Raw genomic sequence first — 21,346 nt, forward strand, 5'->3', positions numbered from 1 at the left:
ATTCTTGACCTCTTTCCCCAGTATGGGTCCAAAGCCCTAGACAGGGTCCTTCTTACCATCCTCAACCAGACCGAGAATGAAGTTCCCGTGCCGAGATGCTACCTCAAAGGAGAGGCTGCCTTTTTCCATGGTAAGAGAGTTCAAAAGGAGGGGTGAGCTAAATGGAGAGTTTCCAGGTTTAGGGGCAGTGTATCTCAATACCAGTGGCTGTAAGCGTGGGTGGGGGTGGGGAAGCAACAATAGGGCAGAATTGTCTGTAGGTTTTCCAGGGCATCTGGTTGTTCTCTGTCGGAAGCAAGGTTCTGTACTACCTGTGTTTCCCCGAAAATAAGACAGGGTCTTATATTAATTTTTGCTCCAAAAGATGCGTTAGGGCTTATTTTCAGGGGATGTCTTATTTTTTTCAATGATTTTACGCCCCCCACGTGACCAGATCAGCTGTGCCGTGGATTCTGTAACCAGGGCTTATTTTTGGAATAGGGCTTATATTTCAAGCATCCTCCAAAAATCCCTGGGAAAAATCATGCTAGAGCTTATTTTTGGGGAAACAGGGTAGGTGGACCCTTGGTCTGACCCAGCAGGCTGTCCTGGTGCCCTCATGGTGTCAGCGTCAGGCTGGTCCAAATTCCAGTTCCCGCTGCCCAAAGCAAAAAAAGAACTATAGAACTCTTCCCGCTCACACACGCCTCTTCTGTGGTTTCAGAAATGAAGCAAAGCCTCTTCTCGGTTGGGATCTGTTGCAAAGAGATGCGCTACGGCTACGCAGAGAAAGGTGCGTGCTCCGTTTCTCCCCTCTCCCAAGTTGTGGCTATGGTTGGTGTGGTTGCAGAAGCTCCCTGCAGGGAGAGGTTCTGAGGAGGGGGGAGGTGAATGTCGATGAACGTTCTTTGGACATCTTTGTTTCCGTTTTCCCCTGCAGTGAACCTTGCAGGCCCATAGGACTGGCTTCAATAGCCATCACTGTCAGGTATCGGGACAGGTGGCCCATCCACCTCTGCCTGGAATGGGAGATTATCTCCCTGTTCCTTCTAGAATGAGCTCCGGAGGGAGAGGAGCATAACTTCCTTCTCTGGATGAACCTGTCTCCATCCACGCGCATTAAAGGGGCTGCGCATATTCAAGGGGGCAGTGCAGGAGAGGGCATCTTGCTGAGTCACCCCCAAACTTGGAGCTGTTCTGCAGTTCACTGGGGTTCCTTAAACTAGCTTATCTCTGCCATAGAAGAACTAAAGAACCCATTTTCGTAAGGGGGCACTCATGTAGCTGACAAAACGACACTCTTGCAGTGGATGAAGCTCTTGAATTGTGGGTTGTGTCTCCTTTGAAGTGTTGTCACATACTCAACTGTTTCTGTCCAAGGATATAACTTCCCTCTGATTTACTGAGGCAGTTTATTGCGTTCACGGAGTCCGATCTGATTTTTGGGCTCGTTCTGCTGCAAGCTCGCTTGCACTGGTTTTCCGCGGGGCATTTGTGTTTCATTGATGGGCCCTTTCACAAAAGACGAGCCAGCCTGGTGTAGTGGTTTAAAAGCAGTGGACTCTGCTTCGGAGAACTGGGTTTGATTCCCCACTTCTCTACATGAGCAGAGGAGCAGCAGTGGCGTAGGAGGTTAAGAGCAGGTGCATTCTAATCTGGAGGAACCGGGTATGATTCTCCGCTCTGCCGCCTGAGCTGTGGAGGCTTCTCTGGGGAATTCAGATTAGCCTGTACAGTCCCACACACACCAGCTGGGTGACCTTGGGCTAGTCACAGCTTCTCGGAGCTCTCTCAGCCCCACCTACCTCACAGGGTGTTTGTTGTGAGGGGGGAAGGGCAAGGAGATTGTAAGCCCCTTTGAGTCTCCTGCAGGAGAGAAAGGTGGGATATAAATCCAAACTCTTATCTGGTGAACTGGACTTGTTTCCCTGTTTATCCACATGAAGCCTGCTGGGTGACTTTGGGCCAGTCATAGTTCTCTCCGAACTCTCTCAGCCCCACCTTCCTCTCAAGGTGTCTGTTATGGGGAGAGGAAGGGAAAGGAGTTAGACTTCTTTCAGGAGAGAAAGGGGGGGATATAAATCCAAACTACTACTACTCCTCCTCAGAAAGTGAAGAATGACCTCCTGTTTCCCCCTCATTCTGCTTTCTTACAGACTGCTCCATCACCAAGTTCTTGAACCGCATCTTGGGCTTGGAAGTCCACAAACAGAATTTGCTCTTCCAGTACTTCAGCGACACTTTTGACTACCTGATTGACCGGGACAAAAAAGTGGGGAAATACGACATGGGGATTCTGGGTAAGGAGCTGGCTACGAATCCGCTGTTTCTGACCTGCTTGAAAGCACGGCTCGTGTGCCCACGGGTGGGGAATGGGAGGGTCTTCAAAGCCTGGAGAGCCCTGCTCTGTAAAGAACATGGTGGCTACATCAGAGGTCCTCAAGCTTCTTGAATCTGCAGGCACTTTTGGAATTCTCACTGAGCATGGCGGGTGCAGGAACAAAATGGCTGCAGTAGGAGGTGGAGCCAGCCATAAAAGGGGCAAGCACAAACATGAAAAGAGATGATCAGTAACCATCATAAATATCATAGGCATAACATCATAACGCAACATCATAGCAGCAATAAAACATAGCATTATAAACACAACGTTAAACTATAAACCATATTCATAGCAACCTACATACAAGGCACCTATGCTTTAGGGATCCCTTTTACCATCTGGTCTATGGTTCCATCTATAAAGCTACTTCCTCCTAGAGAGGAGAGTCTGGCCTTCCTCCTCTTTCTTTTGGGAGATTTAACTAACTGGGCTATATATCTTCTGTCATTGATGTGTGTCAACCGCTGTTTTAATAGTTTTAATGGATTTTAGTTATTATACTGATTGTTGTGGGGGCACGATTTTGAACCCTATTTAATGGTGTATATATCAATGTTGTGCACCGCCCAGAGCCCCTTGGGGATGGGGCGGTTTATAAATCGAATAAATAAATAAATAAATAAATAATAAAAACAGTAGTAAAACAGTGGTGGCTGAGCCTTTCTAATCTGCATCATAACTTCAGAACACATGTATGGACTAATTCCCATCAGCCCCTGCCAGCATGCCAATTGGCCATACTGGCAGGGGCTGATGGGAACAGCGCATGAAAGGGCTATCTGGAGTGCTTCAAAGCTTCGCATCGTGGTCGGGGATCCCTGGTCTATGGCATCTGCACAAAAGTAGTACTGCTGATCTTACTGCCTTCTGTGTATTGTCAGAGGCTTAGGAACACAGCCAGATTCAACTGGTTGTGGTGGGTTTTCCGGGCTGCATGGCCGGAAGATCTTGTTCCGGCTGGTAGATCTTGTTCCTAACGTTTTGCCTGCATCTGTGGCTGGCATCTTCAGAGGTGTATCACAGAGAGAAGTCTGTTACGCACTGTGTCTAGCGAGAAGGGAATGTTTAGTGGGGTATATATTGTCCATGTCCCAGGGTGGGGAACCAATCAGTAAGTGCTTGGATGGAACACAATGCACTCAACCACACCTTTGCATAGCAAGTTCCACCCAAACACTTACTGATTGGTTCCTCACCCTGGGACATGGACAATATATAACCCACTAAACATTCCCTTCTCACCAGACACAGTGTGTAACAGACTTCCCTCTGTGATACACCTCTGAAGATGCCAGCCAGAGAAGCAGAAGAAATGTTAGGAACAAGATCTACCAGACCATGGCCACGCAGCCCGGAAAACCCACCACAACCAGTTACTGCCTTCTGCTCAGCTGCTGCTGGGGAGGAATGAGCAGATCATTCGTTAGGTGCAAATGGATTGTTTGATCTCTCCCAATTCAGAGAACTAAATTTACCTGCTCCGGGGAGAGTGGGGGAGTTGCTGCCTCTGAGGTCCAACCCATGGTTCATATAGGGAGGAGAAAACCAGGTTGGGGGCGAGGAAGAGAGATCTGTTGTAAACTAATCCAAATCCAAAACCTTTATTAGGCATAACTTTGTTGTAAACTTTGTGAGCTGTCTGCAAACTAGAAGGACTTCCCTGCTTATTTACTACTTCCCCCAGACCTAGCCCCCGGCATCGATGAGATCTACGAAGAAAGCAAGGAGGTTTTCTTGACCCCGGGACACCCCCAAGATGGACAGGTGGTCTTTTACAAGGTGAGACTGGCAACAAAAGACTGGGGGGGGGAGGGGGGTGCACGGAAAAATGTTGGAGCTGCTCAGTCCTTTCTGGAAGAGAGGTCCTGCCAGTGCACTTGCATGCATTTCTGTGGAAATGCATCAGTGTTTGAGGGATGCCGTCCGGATTGCAGCCATCGTTTGCAAGCTGGGGTGGTTTCGTTCACGTGAAAAGCGATTGGGTTTTCTGTACCATTCAGCGGAGATTAATGGGGTGTAGCCTGCAAATGGCACCTGGGCTTGGGAATTTGGGTACCAAAATAGGTGTGGTGGTTTAAAACCAGATTCATGATGAGTAAAGACTGTGGGAAAGTTTCCCCATTGGGGACAGAGTAGGCTGAATCACATCAAAATTCTAAGGGCACTTTCGCACATGCAGAATAATGCACTTTCAATGCACTTACACAACTGTTTGCAAGTGCATTTTGCTATTTCGCACAGTAAAATCCAGCTGCAAAGTGGATTGAAAGTAGATTGAAAGTGCATTACTCTGCATGTGCGAAAGTGCCCTGAGTGAGCCCTTCACACAGAATCATGGCTGCCCTCCTTCCGTTCGAAATATTTGGGTTCTTCTGAACACATTGAAGTATGCAGCCTGTGGCTGGATGGGAACCCTCATGTGATAGTAAAGGCAGTGAGTCAGTCTTTGTTAAGGTTCACAGGCCGATCAGATGCAGAGGAACAAACAAAAACACGCTATATAAAATTAATTACCTTCATAGAATCTCATCATACATCACTCGTCCTAATACAGTGGTGGCGAACCTATGGCACTCCAGATGTTCATGGATTACTTCCTCATTGTTTTCCCGCCAGCCTCCGCCAATAATTGGCCAGACTGGCTGGGGCTGATGGGAATTATGATGGGAACTATAAACATACGGTAAAAATGTTGACAGAGCAATTTTCACAATACTAGAACCAGGGTATTCCATTGAAAATGCTGGGGAAGAATTAGGACTAATAAAAGGAAACACCCTCTTCACTAACGTGGTGATTGGTGTTTGGAATATGCCACACAGGAGGTGGTGATGGCCACTAACCCGGCTAGCTTTAAAAAGGGCTTGGACAGATTTTATGGAGGAGAAGTCAATTCATGGCTACCAATCTGGATCCTCTTGATCTGAGATTGTAAAATGCCCTAGCATCAGGGTGCTCAGAGCAGCAGCAGCAGAAGGCCATTGTTTTCACATCCCGCATGTGAGCTCCAAAGGCACCTGGTGGGCCATTATAGTAAATGCTAACTAGATGGACCGGGTCCGATCCAGCAGGTCATTTCATGTTCCCTATGTTCTTATGAATTGTAGTCCGTGAACATCTGGAGTGCCATAGGTTCGCCACCACTGTCCTAATATATTTTACTGTTCAAATGTTAGAATCTCAGTAGAGGTATTCCCAGGTCCTTATTTCAACCCGTGTTTGCATTGCAGAAAGTAGAAAATTCTCCACGGACACAGAAGTTCTTTGGATTGTTCCCTGCCTATAAGATTTTGAGTCTTCTGCTAGAACAGCAGTGGGGTTTTTTTAAAAATCGGTCCACCCAAGTTCTCAAATTATGGCTCTGAAGTTATTGGAAATGACCCACAATAAGAAAGGGAAGCAAGAGTCGAGCTGCTTCACAGTTAATCTATGGGTCAGTTTTCTGTTGAGTGAACTGTTGAGTTTTGGCCCACCGGCAGTTCTGCCCACTTGGGCTCATTCCGCACACGCAGAATAATGCACTTTCAAGCTGCTTTCAGGGCTCTTTGAAGCTGTGCGGAATGGCAAAAACAGTTGTGAAAGCAGCTTGAAAGTGCATTATTTTGCGTGTGCGGAATGAGCCTTGCAAAAATCAAAGCATGACAATGTAGTAGGCTACGTCCTGCACCTTAAAGAAAGAGAATAATTTACAGTCTGCGAAAGAAGCCAGGTTCTGCGATCAGTATAATGTGTGCCGATTGGTGCAGCAAGCGTTGCAGAGCATTTGAACCCCTTTAGGACCCCAGACCCTCATTCATCCTCCACTCTATGGTCTGAAATTTCAGGGGGGCATTCTTGACACGCCTTCCGATTGTACCTTCATGAGGGCTAGAAAAGTTTTGAAATGTTGAAATCAGGAAGTGCTCCAAACACTGAGTTTTGTTTACAGGCCTTCTGTGCTCTTCCAGAGTCCCAACATACAAACACCCCTGCATACAATATCTGAGTGAGAGAACTCTTCTCAATGTTTCCAGCTACCATATATACTCACATGTAAGTTGACTTTTTCAGCACATTTTTTTGTGCTGAAAAAGCCCCCCTCGACTTATACGCGAGTGAGGTGTATTTTAAAAAATATTTTAGGGTTTTTATTTTGTTGGCCTCCAGGGGGTGCAGTTTTTAGGCTAGCAGCACCAAAATGTCAGGATATTATCAGGTGACACTCCTGATGATACCAGCCAGGTTTGGTAAAGTTTGGTTCATGGGGGTCCAAAGTTATGGACCCCCAAAGGGGATGCCCTCATCCCCCATTGTTTTCAATGGAAGCTAATAGTAGATGGGGCTACCCTTTTGAGGGTCCATAACTTTGGACCCCCTGAACCAACCTTCCCCAAACCTGGGTGGTATCATCAGGGGGGCCTCCTAAAGATACTCTTAAATGTTGGTACTACTAATGCAAACATTCCTCCCCTGACAGGCACCCTCAAATTTTCCCCAGATTCTCCCTTTAAATCACCCCCCCCCCTTCTGAGTGGATTTAAAGGGAGAATCAGGGCTTACCAGTAGCTGCTGCATATCCCACCCTCGAATTATACGCGAGTCAATAAGTTTTCCCAGTTTTTTGTGGGAAAATTAGGTGCCTCGACTTATATGCGGGTCGACTTATACACGAGTATATACGGTAATCTGTTTCTGGAATGCTGGCCCATGATGTTTTGTGACAACAGGAAATGTGCTTTTCCCGCTGGGGAATACAAAGTCTCTACTGCTGCCCAGACCTCCTTGTGTAGACTGAGATGGAGCAGGCAGCATCCGAGTCTTCCATCCCAGTCAGACAGCCTCCCGCTTTGCTTCCGCCCCATTTTAGATCAGCGTCGACCGAGGCTTGAAGTGGGAAGAGGCCTACGAGAAGTCTCTCCAATTGATGGGCTCCTACGACGGCTTCTACCTCTCCTTTAAGGTCAGTTTCCGCTAGAATTGGCAGGTAGCTGCTTCAAGTAGAAAGGAGGGGAAACTCGCCCTTGCAAAGTGGGCGACAGAGAACCTGACAGAGACGTTAACCTGTTTTGGACATTAACTAGATTTTGATATTGGTAACAGAAGTCTTTATTGGCATTGGTCAGCACAACAGGGTACCAAACGTTTCTGGAAGGTCTGGAAAATGCAGGAAAAGCCAAAGGAGATATAGGGTCAGCTCACACACTCCCAGCTATACCAGCCGGCGGGAAAGCAGGAGGGCTTGGGAAAGTTATGACTAGGGAAAGAGGTAGTGTTATCTTGTTGCTTAGCAACAGAGAGACAGGAATGCAGCTGTTCGGTTAGAGATCAAGGCAGAAGCAGATAAGGGCAGAGCTCACGCCCGTCACAGCTGTGTTACTTATATGGGTTAGTCTGGCCTTAGCTAGACAGAATTAACAGGACACAGACAAAAGCTAGTAGACACCCATGGGTTGTAAAGGAATTTCAAATAAGGAATCTCAAATAAGGAATTTCAGACAGGATTCTGACAATCGGAGCGCACTTTAGTTAGGGCTCTGGGCCTAACCTGACGGCCTTAAGACAAGCAGTTTTCCCAGGAAACGCTGGATACAAGTCCAGCAGCACTTTAGAGACGAGCAAGATTTTCAAAGTATGAGCTTTTGAGAGTCAAAACGTCCTTCACCCAATACCTGCCAAAGGGAGCGTTTACTTTCGAAAGCTCGCACTCCGAAAATGCCAGACAAAGACACTTCACAAAGGGAACTTTGACTCTCAAAATCTCACGCGCCAAAAATCTAAGGTGCTACTGGACTCGAATCTAACTGCAGGCCAGCAAGGCCTTTGAAATTGTCGTCTCAAGAACTGTGTCACAGGGAGCTTAGTAGAGGGAAAGGGGGGGCTGGATTTCCGGGGCGGAGGGGCTGAATCTTGAACACGCACTCTGTGCCCGGGTCCATATGCCAGCATCATATCCTAGAAGAATCCCATTGGCTGGCAGCAGTGTTCTTGTGGGGGATGCCATAGAGATGCTGGGGGGGGAGGGGTCCCTGCTTCCCATGCCCCCTTCTTGTTCCCCCACCAAATCAGCTTCAAGCATCTGTGATCCCTGCAGGTTCGGGGCAGCAAGTACACCTGTCTGTTGGCGGAGCAAAACCGGGGAAAATACTTCACCCTCTACAAGCCAAACATCGGCAAGCAGATCCAGTTGGAAAGCTTGGACAGCCTCCAGAAGAAGTACCGAAGGGTAGGTTTGACCCTTACTGTGCCGCTCCCCTCACCTGCCCTCCCTTTCCAGAGAGCAGGGGTCTGCAACCTGCGGCTCTCCAGATGTCTATCGACTACAAATCCCATCAGCCAAATCCCAATTGGCCATGCTGGCAGGGGCTGATGGGAATTGTAGTCCATGAACATCTGGAGAGCCGCAGGTTGCAGACCTTCCGTAGAGGAAAGCAGCCCACTGACCATCTCCCTTCCCCTCTTCTGCAGGTGTTGCCAGAACAAGCCAAAGAGCACTGGGAGAGCTCCTACGCTTTCTCTCTGAAGCACTGCAACCACGCCGTGTGGTAAGGGGCGACTCGTGCGCACGCTCTGGGCCAGAGAAAATAGCAGCAGAATCCACACGTTGGGTCTGCAACAAATTGCAGTGGGGCAGGGGACATGTGCAGTGGTGGGATCCAAACATTTTAGTAACAGGTTCCCATGGTGGTGGGATTCAAACAGTGGCGTAGCGCCAATGGGGCTGGGCAGGGCACGACAGGGGCGTGGCCGGGCATTCCGGGGGCGGGGCATTAATAATTTCTCTGTTACTGTAAAAAACTCTTACTGTAAAAAAAAAGTTCCTAATTTCCAGCTGGTATCTTTCTGTCCATAATTTAAACTCATTATAGCAAGTCCTATCGTCTACTGCCAACAGAAACAACCACTTCTCCTCTAATCGACTGCCTGTCAAATACGTAATACTTTCCAATACTTAATTTTGTTTCTAGAAATCAAAAGAAGGATACTTTCCTTAAACAAGGAAGTTTACCATATTTCTAAAACATGTTTTTAAAACAGCCCAACAGGGAGAATTATCCCGTTTTCTACCTTCTCTAACCAGCCACCCAGGAAACAACAGGACTTGATGATTTTTGGACCTAATGGAATTTCTAACTGAAAAGCAGACCCAATTAGTAACCCCCCTCGGCACGCACAAATAATTAGTAACCCACTTTCGGGAACTGGTGAGAACCTGCTGGATCCCACCTCTGGGCACGTGCAAGGTCTGTGTGCACACGAGATCCGGGTGCAAAGGGACTCAGGGTCGACCCATGAACGCGGCCTGAATCCCACCTGCTGTGCGGAAGCTCTGCCGTGATCTTCATGCCAGGGGGGTGGGGAAAGCCCGCTCTTGCGTCCACAAGGGGGTGGAATGTTGACACGAGCTGCCACCCCCTTCCAGCCACATGGCGCCACCTGGGAGCAGGGGAGTGGCGTCCGCGGGTGCAGGCAGAACAGTAGAACGTTCCTGAAAGCGAAGCTAGAGACGGGACTGGATAATTGGCTGGGTTATTTCCAAAGAGTTCTTCCAGAGGGCTTTCTGCTCTTAAGTGTGGCATCCCCATGTTGATACAGGGTGCTGGGCACAACCCAGAATAGCTTCCACAGGCGGTGGAGCCAGCGGAGTGAGGGTATGCATTTCCCTTTAATAGCATCCCCTAGTATTCCAGGCAGAGGCTTTGTTGAACAGGATGCCTTTGAAGTGTCTGTCAGATCTCCAGTGACCAATCAGAAACCCTGCCGGGCAAAAGCTCCACCTGGCCATGCGAAACACGAAAAGTTGTTGGCGGGCGTCATGTTGGGAGACCCGCTGCCTTAAGTAGGCTCTGAAGGGCTTGAAGGAGAACCCCAAAGCCGTTCCTTCGGGCAAGCTCAAAAGACCTGAGATTCAACTGGTGCTTCTTCCCTCCCTGTTTCAGGCAGAACATCCCACCATCTAACCTTCAGCTGCATGTGAGGCCTACTCAGTCCTGTGTGTCCACTGCTCGATTTTATTGGCAGCGGCCCACCTGGGCACTCACCTCAGGGGAGGAGCTCACTGCAAATGGGCTTGCTGCCTCTGGGAAGATGGAGTGGAGATTGGCCTCCTGTCAAACCCTGGGCAGTTCTTGCCACTTGGGTGCTGTGTGGTTTCCGGGCTGTGTGGCTGTGTTCTAGCAGCATTCTCTCCTGACGTTTCGCCTGCATCTGTGACAACGTCAGGAGAGACTGCTGCTAGAACACGGCCATACAGCCCAGAAACCACACAGCACCCAAGTGATTCCGGCCGTGAAAGCCTTCGACAATACATAGTTCTTGCCACGTTTGCCACGTTTTGCCTTGTCTCCAGGATGGGATGTGGCATCCGTGTCTGTGGATTGTTTTTTTTCCTGACTGTCAGCTGCCCTCGCTTGGTTACTTTCGCTTTCTGCTGAACAGCTGCTTTACTTACAGGCTCGCTTTGAAGTATAAAGATTCACAGAGAGAGACACACACAGATGTTCTGTCTGCGAACCTTGCAAGGCTTGAGCAATGGCTACGTGGGGGTGGGCTGTTTGGACATTGTGGATAAAGGGGGATGAATTGCTCAGCAGCTGGCTGGAGGAATGGAGCTATATCTCTACAGAAATTTGGGCGCTAAAAAAGTAGCCCCGTCAAAAGATCTGTAATGTGCATCATACCCAGAAGCTGTCAATAAAAAGATTCCATGATCACCTGAGTCTGATTATTGGATGGACCCGGGTGTCAGGGTCTGTTGCTCCAGCCAATCATTGAGACTCAGGAATAATTAAGACTCAAGAATTTTATTGAACCGTGACAGGACCCGGGGTTCTGCCCCCCCCCCCCCGCCCTAATGTATCTTGAAACATTTGCTCATCCAGGTAATCCCCGCTCCCATTCGATCCCAAAACAATTTGCATAAGAAAGGACAGTGAGAAGAGAAGAGAGTTTGAATTTATATCCCCCCTTTCTCTCCTGTAGGAGACTCAAAGGGACTTACAATCTCCTTGCCCTTCCTCCCTCACAACAAACACCCTGTGAGGTAGGTGGGGCTGAGAGAGCTCTGAGAAGCTGTGACTAGCCCAAGGTCACCCAGCTGGCATGTGTGGGTGCACAGACTAATCTAGTTCCCCAGATAAGCCTCCACAGCTCAAGCTGCAGAGTGGGGAATCAAACCCAGTTCCTCCAGATCAGAGTGCACCTGCTCTTAGCCACTGCTCTTAGCCACTACGCCACTGCTGATCCTTCCTCCTCCTCCTCCTCCTCCTCCTCCTCCAGGAAACTGGAGATAGGGTGGAGACTTGCCTAATGCACTAAGTTGCAAGCAAGCTGTAGAAAAACCAGCCAGCTGTGGGCACAGTGATAATGGGGCCAGGAGTGACCTTGACTCTGGATGGAAGAGGCCAGGCCCAGCGGGAGCCAAGCCTGACATAGGGACCCAACACTTCTTCTGGCCTGTTCACAACGAGCCTTTTTCTCCCCCAGGAACCGGAATTGCAAACTGGTCCAGGAGGGGAAGGAATGCTTCCAAGGGACCCGCCTGCGTCACTACTACATGCTGTGTGGGGCGCTGCTGCGGGTGTGGAGCAAGATCGCCAGCATCATGGCCGACATCACCAACACCCACTATCTGCAAATCGTCCGACTCAAGACCAAGGAGAAGAAGAAGCAAGTCGGTGAGTGGGGGAGGTCCACGGGTGCTGTGATCCACGGATCTATTTTGTGTCCACGTGGAGGAAGGAGTGGGAACATATCGGTGGGAACATATAGTTTGCTGGATTTGACTCAAGTAGGTGGGAGGATGTCAGGCTGTGCATTTTGGCGTCTGACCTGGTTTTCTCCCCCCCCCCCCCTTTTTGGCAGGCATCAAGATCCCGGAGAGCTGCGTCCGGCACGTGCTGCAGGAGCTGGCCCAAATGGACGCGAACGTGAAGCGGAAGCAGAGCCAGGCACTGCTGGCCGCCGCGGGGGCCAGTGCGCCCTACCCTCTGCTCCAGCAGCCTCTGGGCTTCCACCAGCCAGGAGGGTTTCTGCCCCAGGACGAGGTCTTGGACTTGACTTACAGCCCGCCCGCCGACAGCCTGCCAGACCTGGGAGGGGCCGGGGAGCCTCTGCCCTTCTGGGAGGACGCAGCCCACCAGCCGCAGCCGCCGGGCGCTCCGTCACCATTGCATTTCAGTTTCCCCGCCTCCTTCGACAGCACGGCCTTGGGCCCCTCCCAGCACGAACCCTTGCCCCCCACCCAGGCCCCCCCGCCGCCACTGGCCGACGTGCCGGTGCTCGACCCGGACATCAACTACAAGGAACTCCTGGAGGAGATGCTGAACTCGCTCAACGTGGAGCCGCGTGACAGCTCCCACGAGCGGCAGAGCGTCATCCAGTTCAGCGGGCCTTTCTCCAACTTCTAGGACACGGGGGGGGGGGGGGCAAGCAAAGCTTGGGAGGGAGGGAGGGGCACTTTTTATATGGTTTGGAACGGACCACTTCTGTCTTTTTAAACGAGACTGGGGGACAAGACAGAGCGAACAAAATAGGTAACAGAAGCAAATTTATTTATATATAATATACAGTCACGTGGCTACTAAATTTTTATATATATATATGTATCGATAAATATATAGAAAGGGGAAGAGGTAACAGGGACGTCACGGAACGGGGGCGGAACGCCACCTGAAAACCCACGGGCAGTTTGGAGGACAAATAGCTGCCGGCGGCCTACACCCCCCCCTCCCCCCGCGTGTTCTCCCCCTCCTTCTCATCCAAGCTAAACTCCTTTCTACTTCCAATTTAAACTACTGAGTGGGAAAGCCGTGGCCTTCGTACTTCTTCTATTCTGGGTTTTTTTTTAGCAGGGGCAATTCAAAACAGTGGGTGAGAGATGGCGTTCTTTATGTTTCACTGTATCGTAGCTGGAGCTTCCCAGCTTTCTATTTTCTTTTAAAACAAAACCAAAACACTGCTCCTGGCGTTTCTAGGTCTCGTGGCTTCTGGCTACGATGGGAGGCAGGATGCTGGAATAGGGTTCTCTTGATGTTACCCTTGTTCCTACGGTGTCCCAGAAATCAGGTCTTTTCAGCCGTGACAGCTAAGGCTGGCGTAAATTCCCAGTCCTCCGCCTTAGCTTCTCAACCCCTTCATTGTGGAAACACTCAAAACGACGCACAGTGAACTAAGAAGTGAACATTTGCACAAAACGGCTCGTGCGATTTTGGCTTCTTTTTACGTGTTTTATTTGGGGGAGGAGGCAGGGGCCGTTTCCCCAAGCAGCCTTGCCTAAACCTTGCTCATTAAAAGGTTCTTGCAGGAAATGTGACGAGAAAAACCAGGCCCAAGGTGTGTGGAGTCGTGGCCTTTAAGCAGAGAAAGCCCCTTGCTTTTGATGACTGCAGAAAATTTTGGGTGGGGGCTGTTAGCCCAGGTCACAAGATCTCCCTTCATAATTCAAGAGAAGTTGTCACTGTGAACACCAAAGATTAGGTTTCCTTCTAGCCACAATTCCCAGGAGAAATTTTCAGGAGAAAACTATTCAAGCACCTGCCCTGTTCCTCTAGTTGTTTTTTTCCCCTGTTTCTCCCTTTGCCTTTAAGCAAATTTGGAAGAGCTTGCTCCTTGAATTTCCCTCCACCTTTGAGTCTTTCCCTTTGAGTCTCCTACAGGAGAGAAAGGGGGGATATAAATCCAAACTCCTCCCCTTCTTCTTCTTCTTCTTCTTCTTCTTCTTCTTCTTCTTCTTCTTCTTCTTCTTCTTCTTCTTCTTCTTCTTCTTCTTCTTCTTCTCCTTCTTCTCCTTCTTCTTCTTCTTCTTCTTCTTCTTCTTCTTCTTCTTCTTCTTCTTCTTCTTCTTCTTCTTCTTCTTCTTCTTCACCCCCATTAATTCAAACACTCAATACCTGCAGGGGTGCAGGTTGCAATCTGCACAGTTGGGCAGATTGTGGGGGGTCACGTGCTGGATTCTGCGGTCCGAGAGGCCCGAGGCCCTGAACCTTTTCTTGTAAAACGGCTACAAAGATGGTGTTTAAGGCTTGCGTGTGAAGCCCAGTTCAATCTTGGAGGCTGGTGGGCGGCAATATTGATTAGGAACTGGGGGAGGGGGAGGCTTCACACCCTCTGTGCCCAACCCTGTTAAAAATGAGACAGAACGAGCCCCTCCCTGCCCTGCAAACAGGCACTGGACTTGTGGTGAGAGTAGGATGCACAATTTGAGGGGCAGGGGGGTGGTCCTATCTCAATGTTCCTTTATGGTGCACCCTACATTGCACAGCTTTGCTCAGTAGCTGCTGAAATCCACAGCAGTAGTAGGTCCACTGTTTGGCCTTTCAGCCTGTCCCCCCGCTGCTCAGGGTAGGGAAGAAGTTTCTCCCTGGAGTCTCCATTTCTCTAATGACGCTCTTTTCGATTGGTGAGTTGGGGTGTCTCGCAAGGCCGGCTCCCTTTCCGCCCTTGTGATACCAGCAGCTCAGATTGGCGGAGAGGAAATGGTCCCTCCCTCCAGTTCAGATCCGTCCCTTCTCCTTCAAGCACTTCCTCTGAGCCGCAGCTTTGGGAGGAAACACTGACTGCCTCTTTGGAATGCTGCACCCCCACCCACCCCCAAATTGTGGCCAGGCAAAATAAAACTGCTGCTGTTTGTCGGCCGGTTAAAGAGTGATCTTAGTCGGTCGGATCCATCAGTTTCCAAGTCGTGCATTAAAGTCAAGGCGTCAGGACTGTTTTGACAGGCGGAACTATTTTCGACGTGCACATTGCATTTTAGAAGAGGGGAGAGCCTGGGATGGAAAGGATATGTCTGTTTGACGTAAATCGTGGCATTAAAAAACTGACTTTAGTCTAGCGCAGCAGTTCTCAACCTTCCTAACGCCGTGACCCTTTAATCCAGTTCCTCGTGTTGTGGTGACCCCCCCCAATGCTAACGTTTATCCGTTTTACAGATGGAGAACACTGATGCAGAGAGTCTTAGGCGACCCCTGTGAAAGGAAGGTTCGATCCCCCAAAGGGGTCACGACCCACAGGTTGAGAACTGCTGGTCTAGTAAATTGTAAAGGTGCAAACACTGGGTCATTATTGACCCACGGGGCGACGTCACGTTCTGACGCGCGTTTTCAGGGTGGTTTGCCAGGGACTTCCCCAGCCATCTACACTTTACCCCCAGCAAACTGGGTACTCATTTTGGAAGGAAAGATGGCGGAGTCAACCCTGAGCCAGCTACCTGGAACCGAACTCAGGTCAGGAGCAGTGCAGTACTGCAGCTTACCACCTTGAGTCACAGGGCTCCTAAAACTTAACAAATGAGGGCACCTTTTTATGAGACTCAGCTGTGGCTGCCCCAAACAAGGGAGGCCATTGCAGATCCGGGGGCCCTGGCCCTCCGCCGTCACCTGCCATTTAACCTCAATCCTGTCCTCGCCCCTGCAAATTCCAGTTGTGGGATTTGGCACCCAGAGCACACTTGGGCAGACACGCTGGCTCCTTTTTTTTTCTTAAAGAAGCAGATTTCTAGTCCTCGTTGCTGCGGCGTTGTAGCATCTCGCATAAAATGCACAAGAGAGCGCAACCTTGCAGTATGCCCTGTGTGTCATAAAAGCAGGGGGCAAGATAACGTTTAAAAAAAACACCTAGATTTGGAAGCACTTTGAAGCAGGGCGCTTCAGGGCTACTTCAGGGGATCCATTAAAGTTCCTAGCACAGGAGTCCACAACATGGTGCCCACAAGTGTTTCTAGAAAGCGGGTGGGGCCCAGTGTGGTGTAGTAGTTAAGAGCGGCGGACTCTAATCTGGAGAACCGGGTTCAGATCCTCCCTCCTCCACCTGCAGCCTGCCTGGGTGACTTTGGGCCAGTCACAATTGACTGAGAACTCTCTCCACCCCACCTCTGAGCCGTAGCCCACCTACCTCACAAGGTGTTTGTTGTGGGGAGGAGAAGGGGGAGGCGATTGTGAGCCGCTGTAATGCTCCTTAAAGGCAGAGAAAAGCAACTCTTTCTCTTTTCCTTCCCAGTAGGGCGCCCAGTTGCCCTCAGCAGATGTGATCGGCCGCGCAGTTTCAAATAACATTTCAGCCACAGCTGCCACCACAGCGTCGGTTTAATTCTCTCTGACTCCTCTTTCGTAGTGTATTTTTAAAATTTGCTCCTCTCGTCCCCTGTACTTGGACTTCTACAGTATGTCATCGGTTCCACCTCCCACCGGGGCCATTTTGTGGTTGCGCGCACCACCCTGTGCCAGAATTCCAAAGGTGCCCACGGGCACAAAAAGACTTTGGCCCTCCTAGCACACGGGAGTGTTGCCCCAGCCACAAATTGTTCAGTCCATCTGGGCACAGCTGCTTTGCAGTGAAAGGGGGGGGGGGAAGGCTTCAAACTCAGGAAATGAAGGTGGTCTTGGTCGCCGCCCACTGCAACACTTTCCCCAAATAAATCTCTCCGTAGGGTATGTTTTTATGGCGACCTGAGATATATGCAGTTTCCCTTCCTGCTTTCTCTGGAATCGGAGGAAACCTGACCTCTCCCCCCCATTGTACGTTCTGCCCCCCCCCCTTTTGTCAGGAAGAATATTATGTAATAGCTACTTTTTAAACTAAATTATTATGCATTTTGTTCTACTGATTGTATGTATTTTTTAATGGAAACTCTTCTTCCTCTTCCCCCGCCCCGTTCCCCCTCCCCGTTGGCACTTTCTAACCACCGTCTTTTGGTCTGCTTTATTATTATTTTTTCTATGTATATTTATAATTAATTGGAAATTGTATATATGTAAAGGGGGAGGGGAGAGTTTCTTTTTCTTTCTCTTGGTTGTTGAGATGTGCCTTTTGACTAATGATTCCTGACTTTTCTATTTTGCATCAGAAGGATTTAAAATGTTGGCATTTTTTTGCTCAGTAAAGATGGAAAAGAAACGAGGCACGTGCCGGGTCTTTTGAGCATTAGCGGTGCAGCCGCGTCTGTGGCTAGAGAGCGGGTGTTCCTCTGTGAAAAGGCATCCAATGAGCTACGACTTCTCTTGTTACCTAAGTGGCCACTTTGCAGGGGTAAGAAGGGCCACACAAAGATCTGGGCGGCCCATCTTCCTATCTCCATTCTGCCACTCACACTTCCTCGCATTTCGCCTGACCTAACTCGTTGTGAAGGGTTGTTGTGAAGACAAAATGGATAAGAGGACGACACCAGAAGGCATTTCAGGGCTCCGCTGGACACAAAGGCAGGATTATTAAGGAAGTAAATAAATGCAGGAAGGCCCCAAGCTCAATCTTTTGGCTCTTGGATGATGGGAAAGCTCTTTCCCTTCAGTATATGGCAGAGATCTGCTGCCAGTCAGAGTCGAATGCGTTAATTTTTATGGTGCTTTTTCCATGCCTGCTTTCTCAGGAACTGGAGGGGAGACTGAGTGGCTCTTTGCCGTTCTGTGCCCCCCCCCCCCCCCCGGCTTCAGGGCCTGGCATCTCCTCTGAAAAGGATTGCAGATTTCCTTCCGGCTAAGCTGGGGAGAGCCCCTGCCACTTGGAGTGGAGAGTTTTGACCTGCACGGACCAGCGGTCCGATCCAGTTAAAGGAAGATGGTCCCATGGGGGGTGGGGGGAGAGCATACATTCATTGGGAAGCGTGGCCTTTTGGGAAGCAATCCAGCAGGTTCTCACCAGTTCCCGAGAGTGGGTTACTAATTATTTGTGTGTGCCGAGAGGGGGTTACTAATTGGGTCCGCTTTTCCGTTAGAAATTCCATTAGGTCCAAAAATCATGAAATCCTGTTGTTTCCTATGTGGCTAGTTAGCGAAGGTAGAAAACAGTATAATTCTCCCTGTTGGGCTGTTTTAAAAACATGTTTTAGAAATATGGTAAAGTTCCTTGTTTAAGGAAAGTATCCTTCTTTTGATTTCTAGAAACAAAATGAAGTATTTGAAAGTATTAAGTATTTGACAGGCAGTCAATTAGAGGAGTAGTTGTTTATGTTGGCAGTAGGCGATAGGACTTGCTATAATGAGTTTAAATTATGGACAGAAAGATACCAGCTGGAAATTAGGAACTTTTTTTTTTTACAGTAACAGAGAAATTATTAATGCCCCACCCCTGGAATGCCCGGCCACGCCCCCGTCATGTCCCGCCCAGCCCCATTGGCGCTACGCCACTGTTTGAATCCCACCACCATGGGAACCTGTTACTAAAATTTTTGGATCCCACCACTGGAAGCGACAGATTCTGTACACAGCAGCTAGCGACCGTTCAAAACATTAACTTCCCAAGGCAGGAAGGCCCTTTCTCTGCTCTAGAAGCTGGATGGCACAGAGAGCGGTCTCTGACGGCCAGCAACTTCAAACAATTGCTCATCTTCCCCTGTACTGGGGGTAGGTTGGCATCCTTCCATGGGAAATGATCAGGAAGGTCAGGCTGATGCCTCTCAGCCCCCTCGAGGAAGAGCACAGCCTTCTACTGGCGGTTGTCTTTCCTGTCCTAAAACCCTTGCAGGCTTAGTTTATGCTTGGGCTAATAAGCAATGTGCAATTTTCCAGGGAGAGGGAGGCAGAATTTTAAGCATTCCATCCATCGACTATTTCGCTTATTCTGCCAGCCCCTCCCCCTCCACACTGGGCACCATTTCGACTACAGGGACTAGAAGGCATTAACTTAAAATATTTATTAGCCGCCTTTCTTCCTACAGAGCTGAAGTATTTATATAGTACATGTGTTTATATAGTACGTAAGCAACATTTAAAAAACAAGGGTATATATCACTAGTATTGCTATAATCAGATGCAGACCTAAATCAAGTAGACTTCTAAGGGAAGGTGCAGTGTGACCCTCCTGCATGCAACATTTGCCGGGAGCACACACAACTCACTTCATGAGAGCCAGCGTGGTGTAGTGGTTAAGAGCAGGTGGATTCTGATCTGGAAAACTGATCCTGATTCCCCACTCCTCCACCTGAGTGGCAGAGGCTTATCTGGCGAACCAGATGTGTTTCCGCACTCCTACATTCCTTCTGGGTGATTTTGGGCTAGTCCAGGGGTCTGCAACCTGCGGCTCTCCAGATGTTCATGGACTACAAATCCCATCAGCCCCTGCCAGCATGGCCATGCTCCATGCTGGCTGGAGCTGATGGGAATTGTGGTCCATGAACATCTGGAGAGCCGCAGGTTGCAGACCTCTGGGCTAGTCAGTTCATCTGTTGTGGTGAGAGGAAGGGAAAGGAGCTTCTAAGCCACCTTGAGTCTCCTTACAGGAGAGAAAAATAGGATATAAATCCAAACTCTTCCTCTTTTTAGGCCCAAACTCTGCATTCTGTCATGGGCCAGACTCCCATTCGTGTTGTGTGCTCCCAGCAAACATTGTGTGTGGGAGGGTCCCTCTTTGTTCCTCCCTTAGAAAAACAACCAGGCTGCGATGAATCCTCCTACCTCTGCATCCCAGAGGCAGGGGTCTCAGCCTAAAACGTCATTTGTGGGAAATAGCTTTTAGCAGTTCCTGTCAATGTTAGACAGCCTGTTGTAGGAGGGCAGAACGCCCAGTGGCACGTAAAAGACTTAACTGCATCTACTTCTGTAGGAATTTTTTTCAGTCCTACTGGCTGCGTCCCTGAAAAAGTGAACGGGATACATGAAAGCTCATCTAGGAATAAATCCACAAATTCTGAACACTGGTTCCCCCCCTCCCCACACACACCAAAAAGGTAGATAAGATTCTTACAGATGTCCCCGCAGGCTTCTTCTCTGCTGTAATCAGGTTGTTTTACGATACATTTTTCACCTTTGCATCCTTAATAACCTCTCTCCCACTTTCCCCCGGGATAAAAGGAATCAGATCTCTGTTTTTGACAAAGGGCTCTTTGACTCATGAAAGCTCGCACCCTGAAACTCTTTGTTAGTTTCTAAGGTGCTACTGGGCTCAAGCTGGTTGTTCTGCTGCAGACGAACAGCCCTACCCTCTGAAACCAGACATAACTGTTACGTCTTTCAGGTACCACTGAACTTAGTGCTTTGTGTTTCCCTAAATCATAGGTGTTAAACTCGCGGCCCTCCAGATGTTATGGATGATGGGAACTGTAGTCCTTAACATCTGGAGGGCCGCAAGTTTGACACCTGTGCCTAAATGAACCTATATATTCTGTTAGGTCTGTTGGCTGAGAGAGATGTGCTGTGTGAAGTCTAGGCAGGTACCCCCAGGTGTATTCTTCAAGACCAGGTATCAGAATTTAAGTATTCATTATATCTGCATACCTAATAAAAACCCCGGTGGCTAAGTAGAGCTATTCAGAATATCAGAAAGCCATGAAAACACACCAGCAGACACTCTTTCCATAAGAATTTCTCCCTACCCCCTTTGGATCAAAGTTTCTCCTTCCCTCACCCCAGGTGTGGTTCACACAGGAGACATACTTCAGCCCCACCTCCCCTTTTACTCATTTCCTTAAAGCTTATCCAGACTTAGGGAACAAATTCCAAACTCCTCCCAGTATTGCCAAATGAAGGCCCAGCCTTCTGTGAAATGGTATGAATTCGTTGCCTGCCGGAATTCCTCTGTCAACAGCCTGGCCTTTCCAACAGGGCTCCCTGATAAAAGGGGTTTTGAACAGGCCCAGCAGGCAGGGGAGGCACAAGCAGAGAATTTTACAAAGCTGTGCTGAGACTACAAAGGAAAGGGAAACAGCGGCTTTGTGCTGATTGCATCTCTGTTTTCTTCTAGTGGACTGAAGCCATTCTAAACACCTCTTGCGCCTCTCCCACCAGCGCCAAATGGGCCAACACTTACCACAGAGTTTTAGCTCAGGCAGAGCTCAGAGCACTCTGATGCCACTCGGCCACAAACATGGAAGGGGGCCCCTTCAAGGCCAGACCCCTTCAAGGCCACACCCCTTCAAACCCCTACTGCCGTGGTGGTGAACCTATGGCTCTCCAGATGTTCATGGACTACAATTCCCATCAGGCCAATTGGCAATGCTGGCAGGGGCTGATGGGAATTGTAGTCCATGAACATCTGGAGGGCCATAGGTTCACCACCACTGCCCTACTACCACCCAGAGAA

At 49.3% G+C, this 21,346-nt stretch overlaps 1 protein-coding gene across 1 annotated transcript in view; it reads left to right on the forward strand.

Annotated features, from left to right (window-relative positions):
• SBNO2 (strawberry notch homolog 2) overlaps nt 1-14,101 on the forward strand; it is a 126,890-nt gene extending 112,789 nt beyond the window's left edge. Inside the window, 9 exon segments of the mRNA XM_048497659.1 lie at nt 22-130; nt 704-772; nt 2,136-2,279; nt 4,047-4,141; nt 7,209-7,301; nt 8,433-8,564; nt 8,807-8,883; nt 11,825-12,015; nt 12,203-14,101. Of these exon segments, the coding sequence (XP_048353616.1) occupies nt 22-130; nt 704-772; nt 2,136-2,279; nt 4,047-4,141; nt 7,209-7,301; nt 8,433-8,564; nt 8,807-8,883; nt 11,825-12,015; nt 12,203-12,747 (1,455 nt within the window). The 3' untranslated portion in view covers nt 12,748-14,101.
• The last annotated feature ends 7,245 nt before the right edge of the window (nt 14,102-21,346 follow it).

The sequence above is a fragment of the Sphaerodactylus townsendi genome, linkage group LG05, assembly GCF_021028975.2.
Source record: "Sphaerodactylus townsendi isolate TG3544 linkage group LG05, MPM_Stown_v2.3, whole genome shotgun sequence".
NCBI lineage: Eukaryota > Metazoa > Chordata > Lepidosauria > Squamata > Sphaerodactylidae > Sphaerodactylus > Sphaerodactylus townsendi.